The following is a 23565-nucleotide window of genomic DNA, read 5'->3' as shown; positions in this document are numbered from 1 at the left end:
ATAAAAAAGCATATAAGCTATATTCATCTCATATTTTACACAAAAGCTCACCTTGATGATGGATTTTGAAGTTAGAGTTTTGGTAAAAGCATTAGCCTTTATTTCAAATTGAAAAGCAATTTTTAAAAAGTCAAAACTGTTTGTAATTAAAGATTCTATTCATAAAACTTGTGAGGAGCCATAAGTATCGCTCACACTTTTAAAAAATAGATTTGTAGCATTTTAAGTATTTGCACTTTATATTACTTCAGAGTTATTTACAATAATTATTGAATAAAATTAAAGCAAATAGTGTGTTGATAAAATGGCAAACAGAACATTTTTCCCTTTCTCAAACAAATTTTTGTGCATTTTTGCTCAATCCGTCCACCCACCCCCACTCAATCCCAAACAATTTATTTTTAAAGACATTAAGTAAGGAAGAGCAAGATAAGCATCTATGCCAAGCAGAAGTCTGGTGTCAACTTTCTCCCAGAACTAGATGTGGGAACCTGAGCAGGATGAGAAGGCCTCTACATGTGGGGTAATGAGAGGATCGGTAATCTAGCATAAGGTGTTGGCATCGAGTGAAGTGAGCAATGTGCACACATGGGAACAACCCAGCCCAGGGTGTAAGAGCTCTAACAGATTGATGCACAGGTCAACCCACCATCAACCCAGAAGGGGTGAGAAGTATGGCCAGGCACGTGGGTGAGTCCATTGTAGGCAATCCAAGCCGAAGTGAAGTGAGAAGGATTCCATTCAGGGGTGGCAGCAGAGATAAGATATTTCTTACATACTGGGGACTGGTTAAATAAGTAAAAATATCAGATAATATTAAGGGAGTCAGCAAAGGAAGTTATATGGAAAGGGAGAAAACTATAATAGAATGAATCCTGTAATGTATTGCAGTTGAAGGTATTGGTTTGGGCTTAGTGTTTTCACTCTATATATTCACTATATCAGATAGACAAATAGTGTGTGTGTGCATATATATGTATATTCTAGTTCTGCCTACAGAGCAGGGCTGGGAGCAACTATAACCCAATAGTAAAGATTTTAGCTAATAAATACCATTTTACACTAGGATTCATTAGAGAAGTGGTTGAGTCCACAGCTGATGTAGGGAAGGAAAGTATATGATGAGCTGGAAACTGACTTTAAACTAAAGTGCACTTACAGTAGAAACTTATGTGTGGCAAGAGGATCCAGGCTGTAGCTACAGGCTCTAGAGTATTTGTATTTGGAAAGGATACATTTTTACAATTTCTATTTGGTTCCCCTGTGATTCATGTTCATTTTAAGCATCCAGATGCTCCATAACCTTTATTATCATGACTCTTAAAAACCTTAGCAGAGGTTCGGGGGCATTTATTTACACTGTAGCATCTATAAAATATTTCTCCTTAAAGAATGGGAACTGTTTCTTCTTAAAGTAGAACATGTGACTATGAGAAAAGGCTGTGCTAAATGCTGAGGATATTATTAGCAACAGCAGGGACCCACAGGCCCCTGAAACTCTGTGGGTGGGGGACACTTTCTCTCCTGTCTTAGGAACCATGGTCCCAAGAACCTAGAGCAAGCCCCGTTGCTCTTTTTTTTTTCCCCTCTAGATCATTTTTTTTGTTTACATTATTTTTATTGTATTTTTTCCATTACCGTTTATGCCCCACTATTATACCCTCATCCACCTCTGCCCACTTCCTCTCTTTTTCCTCTAGCTGCTTAGTCACAGTTGCAGGATGTGTACAGTGGAGCAGGATAACTAAAGCCAAAGCTTTTTGGCTAGAGCACCAAAAAGGGAGCGCCAAGGGCACTGGGAAGTACCGAGGAGACTGCAGAGGGGAAGGAGCCTAGGAAAGCAGCCCCTCCAAGTTGTTTATGAATTCCTGGGCTCACCTTTGAACTGCATATATAGGAATCTGATCCTAAACAGCATTCCCAAGACTATGAGGTGGTGGCCTAGATGACCTCCCAGTTCCCATATTGGCCACTGGGCAGTAAGACAGATGCCAATAGCACTGCAAAAGATTTTGCAAATAGAATCAGCGATAGAACCACAATCCACAGAAAGGTGGTAGGAACTTCGGCCTGAACGCAGTCGGTCTAACTACCTGCTAAAACAAAAATATCAGCTTTCTCCTAGGATTTAAACAAGACCAAAGATCTCATAATCTAATTCTCAAAGTGTCTAAGATACTGTATTTGTAAACATGAGAACTTTGGAGAAAGCTCTTTATCATCGTTCTTTGTCATATTTAGGGAGTAAGAATAATTTGAGAATGGGTGTCTAGGTTCTCTTTTTTAAAAGGTTTTATTTATTCTTAGAGGAAAAGGAGGGTGATGTCTGCATTCTAACAGTATTTTAAAAATCAATGGTTCATCAGTCATGTTTTAAAAAAATTCTAGTTTTTATTCTGTAATAAAGTGTAACAATTCCGATTTATTCAGTATTAGAACACAATTTGAAGTAAGAGTGCATATTGTTATTTGTTGAGTAGAGAAATGAGTTACCTGTGACTTCCATCACCTTGTACCTAAGTAAACCCAGTAGCAGAGGGGAGAATATTTTCTCTGGACAGTTTCAGGCTTTGGCTAATAGGAGTAGGAGCCCAAGACACCCAGTGCAAGCAAGAAATTTCTTTGAAATCTTATGTTTTGTCATAAAATTTCGCACAAATAGATTACGCATAATACATCAGTGTTGAATATAAAAGTGTTACTTTCCTAAATCTTATATAAGTAATATAATGCCCTTCAAAGAGGAGACATGTATATTTAGTGACCCCAGTTTGAGAAATATGACCGTAAGCTAAGCTAGATGATTTTAGCCAGCAGGGTTTCATAATGTAATACCTACAGTGACCATACAGCTGATTTCCCAGGACAATCCTATTTTTATGCGGGTTGTCCCTGTGTAATTGTTATTAACATCTCCTTTCCATCTCAGTAGTATCCTGTTTTAGAATTGTATGATTACCCTATCTATATCTTTCTTTCTTTTTGAGTTTATACCTAAAAGGTAAATCTCAGTACTATACAGAGTTTGGAAGATAGAATGGAAATACTTCCATATCCCATCTCTTTAATCCCAAAGCATATAATCTTTTTTCCATATTTGTATTTTATCTGGTTGTAATTATAGTGTTTATAACCTTAAATCAACTGAATCAAGAACCATATTTTGTCTAGTCACATTTAGATATGCCTTGAATGTTTATATACTTGTGTTGACTAAATATTAACGGAATTATAAAGGATTTTTTAATTCTGTTTTCCCCTATGTAGCAGGAACTCCAGAAGATAAAATGAGGCTGTTTCTTATCTATTACATAAGCTCACAGCAGGCACCTTCTGAGGTATGTTCTATGTATTCATTTATTGGGCAGAAGGGGAAATAACTTGGTTGTTTCAAAAAGAGAAATAAAAATCACTATGGCCAGATAACTAATTCATTCCTTTTTTTAAAAGAAAAAGTTTGTTAAGGATGGTTCTATTTACTGCTGAGTTTTATAGCAGTTTTTATTGTCACCAAGAGAACTATCCTCTCATTAAGTTTGTGACCACTTTTAAGTTATTGGAATATGAACTAAATTGAAGTAGCCAAAATTCTTATTTCTGGAAAATAGCTATTCTAAACCAAGTTAATCAAGTTTGCAATGCTTTTTGAAAGGTAGGTCTTGTCATTTCTCATGATGTGATCATCTTAACAGTTTCATTTCTTTAAGTTGAGCCACTAATACATTATTTCTTTGCCTCTCAAAGAGTATATTTTTAACCTCAAGTAAAAATTTGGTAATATTTTAAGATTTTTTATTTAATAATCTCCATGATATAGGATGAGTCACTTGAAGGAAAATATCCAATGTTACCAAAAGTTCTATAAAAACTTGAGATAGTTCCTATTGCAATAAAATAACTACTTTTATATCAGAAAATATTCCTAAGAATGATTGGAAAATGACAAATTTTCCTCCTAGAAGATTTTTTTTCTCACTGGAAGTATGGTGGTGGGTAATTTAATAGTTTGGGGCTTTTTTCTGTAATGAGTCATCAGTTGTTTTTCAGGAAAAAACAATTTAAGTACGGATAGGCAATTAACTTGCTGTGAAGGAAAGCAGTGATTTTGCCATCAGTGTGTTGCTGGGTGAGAGACCTGTTAACTTTCTAATGTTAAGTCAGTATAATTTTACTGGATAAGCATCAAGCAAAAGAAGCTCAGAGATGACATCTAGAATGATCCAGCTCTTATAAACTCTTTTCCTTTGCTGGTAGCATTTAGTTTTTAAATGTCTGGTATATTGCAAGGCTTTTGGTCAAAAACCTTTGGCATGTTAAAACAGCAAACTAAACCCATCACTTGCTTTCGGCCAATTTTACTTTATCCTAGGAATACATTTGTTGACCTTTATTTTAATTCAGTAAGTGTCATTTTCTTTTTAGAAATATCTCATTAATGGGGGTGTACCTGTATCTTAGAGTATTCTTATCCTATTTTCTTAAGAATATATTATTTTAAAACAATACAAGATTTTTGAAATTTGACCACATTATTTTATTTTCATTTATTTTTGGTAAGGATTATGTTTTCATAAGTTTTAAGTGATCATCAAAAGGCTTGAAGCAGATAATGACTACTGATGACCACATTAATAGCCTCAAAAATGCAAAGTGGTAAACATCTCTTGTGAAGATGAGCTTAAAGGTTTCTGTCTTTTATAAGACAGAATTTTATAATTTTAATTTAAAATTATAAAAATTGCCTGATTTTTATAATGGAGTCACTATGATAATAAGGTCCTATAAATTACACAATTTCAACCAGGCTTACGCATCAAGTAATAAAAAGTGCAAGAAAAAGAAAACAATCATTTAAAAAGCATCAACACACTTTCTGTTCCATTAATGAATTTGGGCCTCTATAGGGAATCTGAGATGGGAAGCCGGAATCTGTAGTTCCCTTTAATCGCTGTCATTCTTCCTGTGTTTCTCATTTTGAAATATTTGTGGTCAAGCCAGGTCTTTCATTTAATGCTTATCCTAAGGGAAGGCAGTCTATTTCAGTGGTAGAGGAAAATCTGACTATTTTGGACTTGCCGAGGGATGACAAAATATTGTGCTTTATAGGTGATTTGGGAGCCTGTCAAAGATAGTTTTCATCATAAGGATGTTTGTGTCAGGTGCTCACTTGGATGCTCACTTCAGATACAACTGCACTGTACTTGGGTTCCTTGAATTCAAACTCATGCCTTTGATCTAACTTTTTGAGTGATCAAATGTCAGCAAACAAAGTGGTCTTCTCTTTCATAAATGTCATTTTTTTGTCATATTGTTCTTTGATTATTTCAGGCTGATTTGGAGCAATACAAAAAAGCTTTAACTGATGCAGAATGCAACCTTAATCCCTTACAATATATCAAACAGTGGAAGTAAGTTTTATTTCCTTTTTTAATTTTTTTCATTTAAGAGAGTACAATGGAAATTGAATTTTCAGTGTCAAATGTTACTAAGAAAGTTGAACAATGCCTTAATGTTGTTTTATTCAATGGCATAAGTATTTTATCTGTCCCTGCCTATTTACAACTTAAAATTACATAAAATAGTGATGTTTTACTTTTCTAGACATGTTTATATTTTTTCACTGCTAAGATGAGAAAGCCAGAGAATGACATTTCAGATCAAATGTCTCAAAAACATTAAGAGAAAATTTTCATTTCACTAGTAAACAGAAATGCAAATTAGCATGATGCAAATTATGAAAACCAATCTAAATGTCCTACTATAAGATTAATAAGTGAATTGTGGCATTTCCATACGATACAATACAACAGAATCATTAAAATCATGTTGTAGAAGACTTATTTAATGATATTGGGAATGTCCATGTTATATTGAAATTGAAATAAGTAGTTTACCACAGTATGTCATAGTTTGTTTAATAAATATCTATTTCCTTTGCCTGTGTGCCTAGGAACTCTTCTAGACCTCAGGAATACAATAGGGAGCATGCTAAGGAAGCCCCCTACTCTCACTGAGTTTCCATTTGTGTTGAAGGAACAATAAATCAACAAATAAGCAAACATGAACAGAACAATGTTAAATCATATTAAGTAATATAGAGCAAATAAAACTGAGTGATAAGAGCTTAACTTGTTGAGAACGATAGTTAAGTTTATTGAGGAGATATGAAAAGTCTTTGGGAAGTGATATTTGAGCCAAAACTTAGGTGCTGTTTTTTATATTATCATCTCTAATCCATTTATCCATCCATGTGATTATAAATGTACACACATATACATATAATTACATAGCTGAAGTGATGTACACTTAAATGTTATTAGTAGCTAACTTTGATAGAATTTTTCATTTGGGGTTGTTCATCTTTATTTTCCGTATTTTCTACAACAAACTTTATCTTCAAAATATTTCTTAAAATAATTGTTTTAAGACTACAGGAATGCTTTCTGATCTCAGCTTCATCAAAAAATATGCACAGCTAGACATAACAACCATCATTCAGAACTGCCAGAAGTCTAGCTAAGCAGAAGTCCTGTAACTGTAGATATAAAGAAGAAGCCACATCAAGACTGGTAGTGCCGGCAGAGGCCTTTGTTCCTTTTCTTGGGACCTCCCCCTGCAGAGCTGGCAGGGGGTACCATATCTGAGTTCCCATCAACCTGGCTAACACTCTTTGTCCTGCCCTGGTGATGGCCGGAGACCCTGCCCCACCCAACTCACCTGCCACACAAGTGGTTTTCAGTGACTTTGCCATAGAAATAGCTTCTCTTGACTCATGTTCAGACTTCCCTAAAATTTCTCAAATAAACAGCATCCGGACTTGGTGTGCCCTGTACCACTTGCTACGTGGCTCCAGGACTGGAACTAGCATCAGCCAGCATTAGTTTACGGCTTGGCCTTTCTCAGGCACTGCCAAGCCCAGCGCAAGTAGTAGCCTCCTGAATATCGTTCTGTACCTTATGCCAGGTGGCTCCAGGCAGTGCACAGGCAATGGCTGACCATGCATCTCCTGGAAAACCCCAGAGCCAGTGCATCCAGTGGACAGCTTCAGACCACACTGGAGTACAACCCAACCACTTATACATACAGTTAAGGGGCAGACTCAGCCAACACCCAAGACCCACTGGAATGAGTTCTCCATGGGGCTGGCCCCTGCACGGCAACTCCTCAACTATAGTCGTAGCTGGTCCTCATAGCCAGCCAGCCTTGGTCAGTCACTCCCAGTGCTATGCCAACAGCAGCCAAGACTCAACTGTAGCAGGACAGTGCACACAACCCACACAGGGTGTATACCTGGAGCACCAACCTCAGGTGATCAGAGAGGCTGCGCCACTGGGCCCTACAGGCACCTACTACAAAAGGCCACTCCACCAAGTGTAGGGAGACATAGCAGCTCTACCTAATACATAGATATAAACACAGGGAAGTAGCCAAAATGAGGAGACTAACAAGTCCCAGGTGAAAGAACAGGAGAAATCTCCAGAAAAAGAAGTAAATGAAAAGGAGGGAAGCAAACTACCAGAGTTCAAAACACTGATTATAAAGATGCTCAAGGAACTTAAAATTTCAAAAGCATAAAAAAGGACATGGAAGCCATAAAAAAACAAACAAAAAGCCCTACCTGTAGTTAGAAATGAAGGGTACGCTAACTGAAATGCAGAGTAAGTTATGGGGAATCAACAGTAGAGTAGATAAAGCAGAGAATCAGTCAGCAATTTGGAATATAAGAAAACAGAAAACACCCAATCAGAACAGCAAAAAAGAAAAAAGAATCTGTAAAAATGTGTCTGGGACTACTGCAGGCATGCCAACGTTCTCATCTTGGGGTTGCTGGAAAAAGAGCAAGAAATTAGACTATTTGAAAAAATATTAATGGAAAACTTCCTTATCCTGGTGAAGGAAATAGACATTGAAGTCCGGGAAGGGCAGAGAGTTCCTAATAAGATGAACCCAAAGAGGCTCACACCAAGACACATCATAATTAAAATGGCAAAGGTTAAAGACAGAAAATCTTAAAAGCAGCAAGAAAATGACAGTTCCCTGCAAAGCAGCTCCAGTAAGCTGTCAGCTAATTTCTGAACAGAACTTTGTAGGTCAGAAAGGATTGGCACAAAATATTCAAAGTGATAAAATTACTCTACCCAGCAAAGCTATCATTTAGATTTGAAGGACAGATGAAGAGCTTCCCAAACAAGAAAAAGCTAAAGGAGTTCATCACCATCAAACCAGTATTACAAAAAATGTTAAAGGTCACACTGGCCAGTGTGGCTCAGTTGGTTGGGCATCATCCCATAAACTGAAAAGCTGCAGGTTCAGTTCCCAGTCAGGGAACATGCCTGGATTGCAAGTTAAGTCCCTGGTTAGGGCACCTATGAAAGATAACCTATCAATGTTTCTGTCTCACATCAGTGTTTCTATTTCTGTCTCTCTCCCTCTCTTCTTCTCTCTCTCTAAAATATATAAGTATGTCCTTGGGTGAGGATAAAAAATGTTAAGGGGTCTTTTTTAAGAGGGGAAAAAATAAAAAATACAAATAATAAAATGGCAATAAATACGTATCTATCAACAGTTACTTTAAATGCAAATGAATAAATAATCCAATCAAAAGATATATGATGACTGAATGGGTTAAAAAAACATGACACCTAATATGTTATCTACAAAAGACGCACTTCAGATCGAAAGACACACAGAGACTGAAAGTAAAGGGGTTGTCAAAGATATTTCTTGAACATGGAAACAAAACAAAAAGCTGGGATAGCAATACTTACACCAGATGAATTGGACTTTAAAACAGTCAAAAAGAGACAAAGAAGGACCCAGCCACTCCACTTCTGGATATTTAACTGAAGAAACCCAAAACACTAAATCAAAAAGACATATACATCCATATGTTTATACTGCAGCATTATTTACAGTAGCCAAGATATGGAAACAACCTAAGTATCCATCAATAGATTAGTGGATACAGAAGTGGTGCATGTATACAGTGTGATATGATTCAGCCATAAAAAAGAGTGAACAGAAACAGACAAGTACAGAGAACATTTTGTTAGTTGCCAGATGGGAGAGGGATTGGGGGGACAAAGGTGAAGGCATTTAGAAGTACAAATTGGCAGTTACAGAACAGCCATAGGGTTGTACAGTACAGCATAGAGAATATAGTCAATAATATTTTAATAACTATGTATGATGTCATATGGGTACTAGATTTAGCAGAGTTATCACTTCATAAATTATATAAATGTCTCATTGCAGGTTGTACATCTGAAACTAGTAATATTGTGTCTAATTTAAAAATAAATTTTTAAAAATATACAAAGCTGGAGAAATATGACAAGTTGTTAACAGCAGTTATCTCTGAGTTGTGAGTTTATGAGTGCTTTTTATTATCTACTTTGTTTTTTCAAAATTTCTTTTCTTTGAGTGTATTCTTGCTACAAGAAAAAATATATCCAAAAAAAACCCAAACCTTTATTTAAAAAGAGAAACTTAAAACCATCTTTTCCAATTTTCATGAAATGTACACTTCACATTTGGCTTTGTGGCATATGTCATTGTTTTTTTAATTATGGCTGTGTGGGAATTCCTTAAGCATTTGTTGTTATAAGAGGAAAGGTAGTTTGGGGCATCATTTCATGTGGTTAGGAAAATTTTAATTTCTAATTTGTAACTTTTTTTCCCAATTATGAGTTATACCAGTTTACTAACAAAAATTTTAGAAAACTCAGGTTTCCTAAAGAAAGTAAAAATTTACTTGTAATCTCAACATGCAGAATGAATGCACAAGTAAACATTAATGCATATCCTTTTATATACATACCATGTAAAGTTTTAAAAACCAGGAGATCATTATTACAGATAGAGTTATATTCTAGTTTTCTAGTACCTTTCATCATACCAGTTTTTCATTATCTTAGTTTGCAATAGTAGTGCTTATTGTTTGCATAATATTCAGCCTTATAAATGCATTATAATTTGTTAATCCCTTTATTGTTTAGATTAGTTGTTTCTAGTGAAAAATAAATTTTTGTTAAAGGCAAAAATTGCACTCTACTGCTGAAAACAGTTGATTCATATCCTTCTTTCTGAATAAGATTATGATTTTTGTGTTTGAAATTTCTGCGAATTGAAATAGAATTTTTTAGCATTTCAACTATCACATCTTAGTGATTTGTTTTTAGTCTCATAAGATTTTCTTGTATTTAGGTAGACTTTTTTACTAAAGTAGTTGAAACAAAAATATAAAAGAAGATTCACATAAAAATATAGTATGTTACTTAAATAATATAGAACAATATGTATAATATGATATTAGCTTTATTATTAAAAGAATACATGTTATATGTGATATGTCCAAAGATTGGAAGAATATACACCAAAATATGACAGAGGTTACCTCAAAGCAGAAGGATTCTTCTAAGAGTATTCTGTTTTCTTGTATTCTCTACAGTGAACATATTCCCAGAAGGAAAAAATTTAAAAACACATCTAAATGACATTTTTTTGCCCATCCTTCAAGAATTCTATAGTTTAGTTAAAAAGAGATTCTGGACACTTAGAAAGACTTGAAAATAAATAAGCATTTAAGTATAAAAGTGTGTGATTTAGGATATAACTAAATGGAAAAATTATTGGGTAGTAGACTTAGAATCATGTTAATGAAGAGAATAGTTTTGAGCTGAGTCTTAAAAGGAAATGTACAGTATCTGTTGGAGAAGAAGGCAGTAAGTTTATACCCTGCAGAAGACAGCATGAACAAAGGTATGTGTCTGCAACTGAGGGAGGATGGAATATGGGAAACAGTAAAGAGACTCAGTCAGTACGTGATGGTTCTTTTAAAGCAGCAAGTCTGTTGTATGTTAATGATTGGATAGAAAGGAAATAAGAAAAATAGTAAAGTTGGGAAAATTAATGCATTGTTTTCTAAAGTATCTCAGTACTTCAGTACTAATTGTACTGTATTTGGGCATTATTTTACATTTATATAACCTTGGTTTATGTAATTGTTTTGGTGCTAATTATACTGAAATATTTTATTATAGTAGTTAAATTATTTCTCTTTTCAGAAAATATCTGCATTGTAAAAGTTAAAGTTAGTCAATAGATATTTCAATACCATGAATGTTAGCACTAATAATCAGCTTTTACATATAACTTTCTTATATCTTAGGGCTTTTGCCAAGATGGCCTCAGCTCCTGCCAGCTATGGCAACACTACCACTAAATCAATGGGGTAAGTATTTTTAATAATTATGATTGGATTTGTCTAGTCCTCCCGACCATAATTAGACTTTCATGCCTTAAAAACACACTGACACATTGCAGACTGTTTTTATTGTGATAGAGAATAAATGTGAACATGCCTTTGGTTTCTTAGGTAGTTTAAATTTTCATTTTAAAATGTAAGTTAATGTGCCTTACCTGGGCCCTGGCTGGTGTGGCTCAGTCGATTGAGCGCCAGCCTATTAACCAAAGGGTCGCAGGTTCGATTCCCAGTCAGGGCACATGCCTGAGTTGTGGGCCAGGTTCCCAGTTGGGGGCGTGCGAGAGGCGGCTAGTCAATGAATCTCTCACACATCAGTGTTTCCCTCTATCCCTCCCTTCCCATCTTTCTAAAAATAAAGAAAGGAAATTCTTTTAAAAAATATGTCTTACTTGGTATGAGCTATTGGCTTATTTTACTTCCCTGTTCTTAAAACATTACATTTTTTCACTTTCAGAAGATATATTAAGATTAAGCTATTTTTATATAAATGTTGATAACTAATATAGACTTGCCAGTAGACACTTAGGAGCTAGCTTCAAGGTAGACCTGGGCATCCTGCTGAATAATAGGGAGGAAGTCCCCAGGGCTGGGTATGACTTCTGACTCCAGAGTATCCTATAAAGTCTGCATGATTTTTAATGAAACTGAACAAAGTAATTTTTACTGCTCATTTCCAGACCATACTATAATAGTTTCAAATTCTTAGCTTATTTTTTATAGTTTAGAGCAAAAACATGAAGCCCAGAGGAAAAACAGGTTTATCCTAGCCCCACACTGAGCTACCACTTTTAATGAAACAATTTCCAAAAGCAAAAGCACTCATCTTAATGCAGGACCTTGTGAATGTTTGGCAATGTGAATGCAACAGGCCTCGCTGCAGGTCAGCCCATCCCCTCAGAGCAGCCTCAGGCCGGGGGACCACCTGAAAACCGTCCATTCCAGCAAAGATTACCTTCTGTTGTTTCTGTTAAAGAAAAGCTTCCCATCTTACCCATCTCTTCATTTCAGTGGGGATAAGAACAAGATAGGGAAAAAGAAAATATATTTCAAAAATTACTTTCATGTGTGTAACAAATAGACTTACCAGTTTCATGTGTTAAATCTTACTGAATACTAAAAGCCTTGTAGACTTCTTATGGATTTTATAGTTGAGTATTTTAATAAAATGTGTAACAGGAAAATTTTGGATGATTTAAAGGATATCTCTAGCCTTCTGATACTACAATACAGTAGTCCCTCTCTGTATCGCAGTTCACTTATCAGGGCTTCACTGTATCACGGGATTTTAAAAAATATTTATTTATTGCGCATTTTTTGCTATATCGTAGGATTTTGCGGTACTGTATACATATGTTGTTATGTAGGTTTAAGAGTGTAGAATATGTTTAAGAACATAAGTAGTGTTTACAAAAGTGTGGAAAAGGTTAAGGGAGTGGGAAAGGTTAATAAGGGACCAAGAATGGTTTATAAGTGTGTGGAAAGGGTTTATAAAGCCTTAAAATATATATAAATACTAAAATAAATGTAAGATTCCTACCTCGCAGATTTTCACCTATCGCAGGGGGAGAGGGGAGTCCAGAACATAATACCCGTGATAAATGAGGGAATACTGTACAGGGTTACCAGTCTGTTTCACAAAACATCCTTTGATCCCAAATGAGAAGCTGTTGGAGACACAAATAGAAACCTAATACAGCAAATCATTTGTTAATGTTATTTTTGATGTTAAAAATTTAGACAACCAACATTCTTTAGTGCTGCATTATTCTTCACATTTTTATATGATAGATTTTATCATGGGGGGGAGACAGTATACAAGGCAGGATTGGATCTAGCTGCTATGATAAAGAAAACATAATAACTTTTGACCTACTCATAATACTTATAAGCATATATATTTTTTAATATGTTAGTATGTTTTGAATTCCTAAAGCAACTTGTCTTGAGAGCATGTTTGGAGATTCTAGCAGGGAGCACAGTTACTCACATACCCTAGACCGAAGACCGGTCCTCTCCTCTAGTCGGGAAGGTCATCCTCTTCGACCGAGTGCGCAGCTTCTGGAGGGACACACATGGATTGGTGAGGGAGGAAAGGGACACCCACCTAGCCAGCCAGATCAGCCGAATCAACTCTGGAGATCAATGGGGTGACAGATGTCACAGCCAGATCGCCCTCACATCCAGCAACTTATCTTAATTTACTATCTTTAATTGTATTGCCTTAGCATTAAGGCAATCAGGAAACAAGCAGTTCTCCACAAACGATAATTTACCTAAGGACTTCGCTAAGGCTAAGCAATTAAAATGTTTATTTTGAGGGCAGTTCTTTATTTTTACATTTGAGTAATAACTAATGACTAGTCAGAGCATTTATTACTTTTATTGTTAAATAAAATTGCAGTGGTAATACCATGGAAGCAGAAATTCTCAGGTCACTTCTGTTCAGTGAAAACAAAGATGGTAAGTACAGAGGGTATCAGCATGTGGTATGTAATCAGGCAAATATTTTATCTATAACATATTGGAAAGAGAATTTATGCTTATTGCGGTCCTCTTCTTTTGCCCCTAGTCTCTTGTCACGAGTCATGAATACTGGATCACAGTTTGTGATGGAAGGAGTGAAGAACCTGGTGCTGAAACAGCAAGTAAGTACGCTGGATAGAAGGCATACTGGGGACTTAAGCATGAGTTGGCGTGCTGACAGGCTGATTGCTCTGCTAAAGCAGCTTCTAGGCATATTCAAGTTATAACTATCAGGAATAAAATAAAATCAAGGGTCTTTTTTTCGTATATTTAAGAAGTTTTACATGTGTTTTTCGGAGGTCTTTGGTTGCTTTTTTTTTTTTTTTTTTTTTTAATTTGCTCTTGGACTTTACTGACATTTTAAGTTTTCTTTGACTACCATCAGGTTTGTGAAAGTACCTTAATTGCAAAAAATGAGCTAAACCTATTTCAAGTAACACACTGCTACATAATGCATATTATTTATGTTTTAACATATTAAGACAATAACGAACTTAATAGTCTAAAGGCCTGTGTAAATTAGAATAAATAAAATATTTTAAGTAGAATTTATGTTTTGGGGTAATACTATAATTTGATTTAAACAACACTTCCTTTTGGAATAACTGTCTTAGTTTATATATACTATATGTTTAAATGATTTTTGTACTCGTATTCGTCGTCGTCGTCGTCGTCGGCAGCCGTCCGTCTCCAGAGACGATGGTGTAGCTTCTTTTTTTTTTTTTTTTTTTTTTTTTTTTATTTTTTTATTTTGGTTTTTCAATTACAGTTATCCCCTTTTCCCCCAATTTCTCTCCCCCACCCAGCCCACCCCCTCTCCCGCAATCATATCCCTCCCCGTTGTCTATGTCCATGAGTCTTTTATACAGGCTCTTTAATTAAACCCTTCCCTTACTTATCCCCCTTCTCTCCCTCTCCCCTCCCCCCTATTGACTTCTATTCTGCTCTTTGTTCTATTTAGTTCCTTTGTTTGTGTTGTTCTTTAGTTTCCTGTATTAGGTGATATCATATGGTATTTTTCTTTCTTTGCCTGGCTTATTTCACTAAGCATAATTCTCTCTAGTTCCATCCATATTGTTGCAAATGGTAGGAGTTCCTTCTTTCTTTCTGCTACATAGTATTCCATTGTGTAAATGTACCACAGTTTTTTGATCCACTCATCTACAGATGGGCACTTAGGTTGTTTCCAGCACTTAGCTATTGTAAACAGTGCTGCTATGAACATAGGAGTGCATAAGTTCTTTTGAATTGGTGTTTCAAGATTCTTCGGGTATAATCCTAGTAGTGGAGTCGCTGGTTCAAAAGGCAGTTCCATTTTTAATCTTTTGAGGTAATTCCATACTGTTCTCCATAGTGGCTGCACCAGTCTGCATTCCCACCAACAGTGCAGTAGGGTTCCCGTTTCTCCACATCCTCGCCAGCACTTGTTGCTTGTTGATTTGTTGATGATGGCCATTCTGACTGGTGTAAGGTGGTATCTCATTGTGGTTTTTATTTGCATCTCCCTGATGGCTAATGATGTTGAGCATTTTTTCATGTGTCTATGGACCTTCTGTATGTCCTCTTCGGAGAAGTGTTTGTTCAGGTCCCTTGCCCATTTTTTAATTGGGTTGTTTGTTTTCTTGATGTTGAGTCGTATCAGCTCTTTATATATTTTGGAAATCAGTCCCCTGTCTGTGATGTCATTGGCAAATATGTTTTCCCATATGGTTGGTTTCCTTTTCATTTTGCTGATGTTTTCTTTTGCTGAGCAGAAACTCTTCAGTTTGATGTAATCCCATTTATTTATTTTTTCCTTTATTTCTCTTGCTTTAGGAGATGTATCCGTGAAGAGATTGTTACGTGAGATATCTGATATTTTCTTGCCTATGTTTTCCTCTAGGACTTTTATGGTGTCACGGCTTACATTTAAGTCTTTGATCCATCTTGAGTTTATTCTCGTGTGTGGTGTAAGTTGGTGGTCTAGTTTCATTTTTTTGCAGGTCCCTATCCAGTTCTCCCAGCACCATTTGTTAAAGAGGCTCTTCTCACTCCATTTTATGTTCCTTCCTCCTTTATCAAAGATTAGTTGACCATAGAGGCCTGGGTTTATTTCTGGACTCTCTATTCTGTTCCACTGATCTATATGTCTGTTCTTATGCCAGTACCATACTGTTTTGATTACAGTGGCTTTGTAGTATTGTTTGATATCTGGTGTTGTGATTCCTCCTGCTGTGTTCTTCTGTCTCAAGATTGCTTTTGCTATTCGGGGTCTTTTTTGGTTCCATATGAATTTATGGAGTATTTGTTCTAGGTCTGTGAAATATGTCATTGGTATTTTAATAGGGATTGCATTGAATTTGTAAATTGCTTTGGGTAGTATGGCCATTTTGATGATGTTGATTCTTCCCATCCAAGAACATGGTATTTGCTTCCATTTATTTGTTTCTTCCTTAATTTCTTTCTTCAATGTTATATAATTTTCAGAGTACAGGTCTTTTATCTCTTTGGTTAAGTTTACTCCTAGGTACTTTATTTTTCTTGTTGCTATAGTAAATGGTATTTTCTTTTTTGTCTCTGTCTCTGCTATTTTATTGTTGGTGTACAGAAATGCCTTGGATTTCTGTATATTTATTTTGTACCCTGCGATTTTGCCAAATTCACTTATTATATTGAGTAGTCTTTTAGTGGAGTTTATAGGATTTTCTAGGTATACTATCATATCATCTGCATATAATGAAAGTTTCACTTCCTCTTTCCCAATTTGGATTCCTTTTATTTCTTTTTCTTGTCTGATTGCTGTGGCTAGGACTTCCAACACTATGTTGAAAAGGAGTGGAGAGAGTGGACAACCTTGTCTCGTTCCTGAGTTCAGGGGGAATGCTTTCAGTTTTTGTCCATTGAGTATGATGTTGGCCTCAGGCTTCTCATATATAGCCTTAATTATGTTAAGATATGCTCCCTTTATTCCCATTTTGCTGAGTGTTTTCATCATAAATGGGTGTTGAACTTTATCAAATGCTTTTTCTGCATCTATTGATATGATCATGTGATTTTTGTCTTTCATTCTGTTTAGGTGATGTATTATATTTATTGATTTGCGAATATTAAACCATCCTTGCATCCCTGGAATGAAGCCCACTTGATCATGATGTATGATCTTTTTGATGTGTTGCTGGATCCTGTTTGCCAATATTTTATTGAGGATTTTAGCATCGATGTTCATCAGTGATATTGGCCTGTAGTTTTCTTTCTTTGTTGTGTCTTGACCTGGTTTGGGGATTAGGATAATACTGGCTTCATAGAAAGAGTTTGGGATTTTCCCTTCTTCTTGGATTTTTTGGAACAGTTTGAGGAGGACAGGAGTTAGTTCTTCCCTGAATGTTTTGTAGAATTCGCCTGTGAAGCCATCCGGTCCAGGGCTTTTGTGTGCCGGGAGATTTTGGATTACTGTTTCAATTTCCTTCTTTGTTATTGGTCTGTTGAGACTTTCCACTTCTTCTTGATTCAGTTTTGGAAGGTTGTATGTTTCTAGAAATTTGTCCATTTCTTCTAGATTGTCAAATTTCTTGTCATACAGTTGTCTGAAGTAATTTCTAACTATCATTTGTATTTCTGAGGTATCAGTCGTGATTTCTCCTCTTTCATTTCTGATTTTGTTTATTTGTGTCTTCTCTCTTTTTTTCTTGATTAGACTGGCTAGAGGCTTGTCGATTTTGTTGATTTTTTCGAAGAACCAGCTCCTAGTTTCGTTGATCTTTTGGATTGTTTGTTTAGTCTCTATGTCATTTAGTTCTGCTCTGATCTTGATGATTTCATTCCTTCTTCTTGCCCTAGGCTTTGTTTGTTGTTGTTGTTCTAGTTCTTGTAGCATTGTGGTTAGGTTTTTTATTTGAGATTCTTCTAGCCTTTTCAGATATGCCTGTATTGCTATAAACTTCCCTCTCAGGACTGCTTTTGCTGTGTCCCACAGGTTTTGGGTTGTTGTGTGCTCATTATCATTAGTTTCTAGAAATTTCTTGATTGCTTCTTTGATGTCATTGTTAACCCATTCATTATTTAATAGCATGTTATTCAATCTCCATGAGTTTGGGTGTCTTTGATTTTTTCCTCTGAGGTTGATTTCTAGTTTCAAGGCATTGTGATCTGAAAAGATGCTTGATATGATTTCAATTTTCTTGAATTTGTTGAGGCTTGTTTTGTGACCTATCATGTGGTCTATCTTTGAAAATGTCCCATGTGCACTTGAAAAGAATGTATATTTTGCTTCTTTGGGGTGAAAAGTTCTATATATATCAGTTAGATCCATGTGGTTTAGTGTGTTGTTCAATGCCTGTATATCCTTGGTGTTTCTTTGCTTTGATGATCTGTCTATTGTTGATAATGGAGTGTTGAAGTCCCCTACTATGAGTGTGTTGTTGTTGATATCCTTTTTGTGGTCTTCTAGTATTTGCTTTATGTATTTGGGTGCTCCTATGTTGGGTGCATATATGTTTATCAAAGTCATATCTTCTTGATGGATTGTTCCTTTAAGTATTATGAAATGTCCTTCTTTGTCTCTTTTTATTGTCCTTGCTTTAAAATCCATTTTGTCTGATATGAGAACTGCTACCCCGGCTTTTTTTTCCGGTCCGTTTGCTTGGAATATTTTTTTATATCCCTTTACTTTCAGTCTGTGTAAATCTTTTGTTTTGAGGTGTGTTTCTTGTAGACAGCAAATATGTGGGTCCTGTTTTCTGATCCATTCCGTTACCCTATGTCTTTTAATTGGAGCATTTAATCCATTTACATTTAAGGTTATTATTGACGTGTATTTATTCATTTCCCTTTGTACCTCTGTTCCTCTCCTCTCTTGTTTTTTCCTTCTTTTTTCTTAGAACAGTCCCTTTAGCATCTCTTGCAATGCTGGTTTGGTGGAGATGTATTCTTTCAGTCTTCCTTTGTCTGAGAAACTCCTTATTTCTCCTTCTATTTTGAATGAGAGCCTTGCTGGGTAGAGTATTCTTGGTTGTAGGCCTTTGTTTTTCATTGCTTGAAATATTTTTGACCATTCCCTTCTGGCTTGTAATGTTTCTGTTGAGAAATCAGTTGATAGCCTTATCGGAGCTCCCTTATATGTTATTTGCTGCTTTTCTCTTGCTGCTTTTAGGATTCTCTCTTTGTCTTGGAATGTTGCCATTTTAACTATGATGTGCCTTGGAGTGGGTTTTTGGGGGTTCCTCTTGATTGGAACTCTCAGTGCTTCTTGGACTTGCATAGCTTTTCCTCTCATCAGGTTCGGAAAATTTTCTGTCACTATTTCTCCTATCAGATTTTCAATTCCATGTTCCTTTTCTTCTTCCTCTCGTATTCCGATGATCCTTAAATTATTTTTCCTAATGCTATCCTGTAATTCCCTTACATCTTGTTCATATTTTTTCAATCGTTTTTCATTTTGCTGTATTGTCTGGGAGTTTTTCTCTACATTATCTTCTAACTCACTAATCCGATCTTCTGCTTCGTTTAGTCTGCTTTTGACTGATTCTACTGTGTTTTTCAGTTCAGAGATTGTATTCTTAAGTTCTTCCTGGTTCTTGTTAACGATTTCTATGTCTTTTTTTATGCTGGTGTAGTTCTCTGCAAGTTCCCTGTAATTTTCTTGGAGCTGCTGGTAACTTCCTTGAAGGTTGTCATAGTTGATTTTAAGGATGTCGAGTATATTGAGCTTCTTTACCACCATTGTTTTGAATTCCATGTCTGACATTTGGGCTATGTCTATTTCGTCTATCTCTCTTTCTGAGGATTCCTCTTTTCTTTTCATTGAGGGGTTATTTTTGCGTCTTACCATGTTGGATTCTTTTTGTTATTATTTATTTATTTATTTATTTATTTATTTATTTATTTATTTATTGGGGGGGTAGTCTGCTTTGACTTCCCTCCTTTGTGGTGTAATATTCTTTATCGAAGGTCTGGGAGTTTCAGTGGTGCAGTCTCTTTGATATCCTGAGCCTGATGGTCTTGAGTTACCCTTTATGTCGTTTGTTTATGCTGTTCGGTTATATTTCAGATGTTCTTTGATAGGATCTTCCTTCTGGCTACTTGGTTGAGAGTCACTCTATCTGCTTTGTCTTGAGTTCTTTTGTGGATATGCTGTTAAAGACATAAACACACAGCCCAGGCAGGAGACCCACACCCTCAGAAAGTATCCCCCACTCTATCCTGCTATCGTTAGCCAACTAGCCCGTATTAATATAAATGTAAAGAGATTTGAGCTTTTATACTATAAGAAGAATAGATACGAGTTGTTTTTGGGGAGGAAAAATATAATTTTTGATAGAGGGGTTGATAGATTAATAATAGTTGAGACTGTGCAAGCCAGTTAGTAATATTTACATTGTATGTTAAGAAAAATAGAAGAAAAGGATAGAAAAATACTTAGTATAGTAAGAAAGTGGGATTGTATTGTATTTGGGTTTATATAGTAATTATATTGTATTATTTAAAGTAATAGGGGGGCTAAGCTAGACACACAAACGAATAAACCACTATTAAAGAGAAAGGATGAGAAGGAGAGGTTATATGCAACACGTTAGAGATAAAGTTTGTTATTATTGGAAGAGGTGGAGGAAAAACACCCCCCCAAAAAATCCCCAAGAAAATAGAAGAAAGAAAAGAAGAAAGAGAGAAAGAGAAGAAAATAAAAAATTTACCACAACCCCCCCCAAAAAAACCCCAAAGGTAAGCAAGAAAGGAACAAAGAAAGATAGAAAAGAAAGAATACAGAAGAAAGAAAGAAAAAAGAGAGAGAGAAAAAAAATTGAACCAAAAAAAAAAATATATATATATATATACCCCCCAAAACCCCCCCAAAAAAACCCCCAAAGGTAACCAAGAAAGGAACAAAGAAAGATAGAAAAGAAAGAATACAGAAGAAAGAAAGAAAAAAGAGAGAGAAAAAAAAATTGAACCAAAAAAAAAAAATATATATATATATATATATATATATATATATATATATATATATATACACCCCAAAACCCCCCCAAAAAAAAACCCAGGAAAAGAATAAAGAAAGAAGGAAAGAAAAGAAATTATTAAGAAGAAAGAAAGAACAAGGGAGAAAAAATTTGGAAAGAAAAAAAAAAAAAAAAACGATGTTTTTACTCCGTTTTAGCCTTGGTGTGTTGCCTTCTTTTTCTGGGTCCGCAGCTGGTCTAGTGTGGGAGGTCAGAGGTTCTTGTTCTTTTGCCGGACTGGTGTGCGCACCCGGTTGCCGGCACTGCGCGCTACCTTGCTGCCCGCTGTAGCCAGTTGAGGTGCCCTTGCGCGCAAGCCCCTGCGCGCTCGGACGGCCCGAGAGTTTGCCCCGCGGTTGGAGCCCACTGCTGCCGGGCCGCGGTGGTTCCCCGTTCGTGCCAAGGTGTCTCTGTCCGCGCGGGCGGCCCGAGCGCTTTCCTCGGGATTGGCTCCCGCCTTCGCTGGGCCGCGGCGGTTCCCCGTTCGCGCCGAGGTGTCCCTGCCCGCGCGGGCGGCCCGAGCGCTTTCCCCGGGATTGGCTCCCGCCTTCGCTGGGCCGCGGCGGTTCCCCGTTCGCGCCGAGGTGTCCCTGCCTGCGCGGGTGGCCCGAGCGCTTTCCCCGGGATTGGCTCCCGCCTTCGCTGGGCCGCGGCGGTTCCCCGTTTGCGCCGAGGTGACCCTGCCCGCACAGGCGGCCCGAGAGCTCCCACTGACCCCAGGCTGAGGTGTTTTCACGCTCGCGCGCTGCCCCGTGCCCTCAGTCCCGCTGAGCCGAGCTCCGGGAGTTGGTCTCTCGCCTCTTATGGCAGGGCCAGGGACACTTGCGCTCAGTGGAATCGAGCGTCCGTGGGTCGCCGCCTCTCGCTGTTCCCGTGCTGCAGCCGCCCCGTTCCCTCACCCGTCTGGGTGGGCACAAACAGAGCCTGCGCTAGTGGTCTGCTTTCCGGCCTAGGGCCCTGCGCCCACGGGAGCTGTCTAGGGGTGTCTGTGCACAGTCCTCTGCGTGTTCAGTGGGCCCTCCCTGTGCCCGTTGGGGCACTGATCTTATGTCCGTTGGGGAGTGTCCGAGGGACGCCTGGACTCACGGCCCCGCGCGCCTGGGCCAGTGAATGAGAGCACTTCCCTATGTGCGCCCCCGCGACCCAAGGGTAGGGTTGAGGAGTGGATTAGCGCGCCCCTGCGCCTGGGCTCCTCCAGAACGGCCTACCACACCCAAACTTTCCTCCCCTCTCCACCGTCCACTAGAGAAAAATATAAAGGAGAATTATGTTCTCACTTGCCCGGCAGCACGCTGTCTCCTGTCCTTCAGCGCCAATGCCACTTGGTCGAGTCCCGTCTCTGCCAGCGGGCAGAGATCCGCTCTCCACCTGACTCCTCTCTGGGGTAGCCTGTGGTCGCCAAAAATCCTTTGTGTGCTTCCCGCCACAGCTCGGGCAGCCGCCCCAGTCAGGAATCCCGTTTCGTCCCCTTTTTCTCCGCTATCCTCACTAAACAGGTTGTTCCCAGATGGATTTTCTCTAATCCAGCAGTGCCTTGGCTCAACTCCCGCCAATGTCCAGCTGCTCACTGAGATGTTCTGTCTGCAATTAGACCAAACTGCAGACGGGTCTCCGGAGCCTAAAACCGCAACCTCTCCTCACTCCTCCGCCATCTTACCTCTCTCTCGATGGTGTAGCTTCTTAAGAGCTGAAGCTACAGAGCCTGGGCAGGGTGATATGGAGGGTCTGCTGTTGCCCATGCAGCAGACCCCCCCTCTCTACTCGTATTATTTTTCTGTTATTCTAAGTATAGATACTCTGCTTCAGAGAGTCATTAATTGAGTTGGTTCTTTTCAAACAATTTGTTTTTTACTTTCTGTTGTGGAAATTTTCAGATATACATTACTATATCAAACTCTGCTGAACCCTTCACCAAGCTGCAACTCAAGTTCCTTTCATTTTTGTTTTATCTTCCCTACCCTAATATTTTAAATTTTTATTTATTTTTACTGGGATATTTTAAAGCAAATCTGAGACAGAATAATATTCACACAAATATTTCAATTTATAATGAGAAGGTTTTTAAAGGCCAAATTAAGGAAGGAGGTGGAATTATCAGTTATTCAGATATGAATATTGTTTGCTTACTTGTTTACAGGAAAAAAACTAGATCTTCTCTAAATTCCTTCATACTTTTGTCTTTTAATGTTTACATGTGGTATTCTGTATTAACATTATTCATTTTTGTTTTGCTTTTCTAACCAGTTTTATTGAAATATGATTGACATATAGTATTTTACTTCTTGATGATGATTCCCCTGAGGGCAAGGAATTTCTTCCCCAGCTTTGAATTTCACATATTGCTTTGCATAAATAGGTATTTAATTTTTATTTGAATAGGTGAATAACATTTTATTATAAAAACCATGTAGTGAAAATCCTAATTTGCTTTACTTAAAAGGCTGATTACCTTTCAGACTTCAGATACATTCCAGATTTCATTGTTTCCTAAATATTTGGGAATACTTTTAGCTTCCTATTAGGAATTATTTTCAACACCTCCTATTCTACGTCTCTCCCTGTAAGGAGCTACTAGTCAATGCTGTGCTTTCTTTACTGGTTCATAGTACTTCCCTGAGTCAGGTTATCTTCACTCTCTTGGACTACAAAAGGTGAAAGAGCACAAAAATAGGAAGTTGGGCCCATTAGAGACTAACGTTCTATACTTGACAGTTTAACCTAACACCTCCTAAAGAAAAAATTTGTCGTGACACTTACTAAAGAATAGTAAGGCAGGTTTGATTCAGGGGGACCATCGCCAAA

General features: G+C 37.3%; 1 protein-coding gene across 2 annotated transcripts in view; it reads left to right on the top strand.

The window, feature by feature from the left end:
* SCFD1 (sec1 family domain containing 1) overlaps positions 1-23565 on the top strand; it is a 106150-nt gene that overhangs the window by 60465 nt on the left and 22120 nt on the right. For both annotated transcript variants that reach the window (XM_090270171.1, XM_090270172.1), the window contains 4 exons: positions 3268-3338; positions 5329-5408; positions 11171-11233; positions 13836-13911. In XM_090270171.1, coding sequence (XP_090126297.1) covers positions 3268-3338; positions 5329-5408; positions 11171-11233; positions 13836-13911 — 290 coding nt within the window. The remainder of the gene's footprint in view (positions 1-3267; positions 3339-5328; positions 5409-11170; positions 11234-13835; positions 13912-23565) is intronic.

This window comes from Furipterus horrens, unplaced genomic scaffold (assembly GCF_987537825.1).
Source record: "Furipterus horrens unplaced genomic scaffold, mFurHor1.1.pri manual_scaffold_3, whole genome shotgun sequence".
Lineage (NCBI taxonomy): Eukaryota > Metazoa > Chordata > Mammalia > Chiroptera > Furipteridae > Furipterus > Furipterus horrens.
This window is presented reverse-complemented; position numbering and strand designations above follow the sequence as displayed.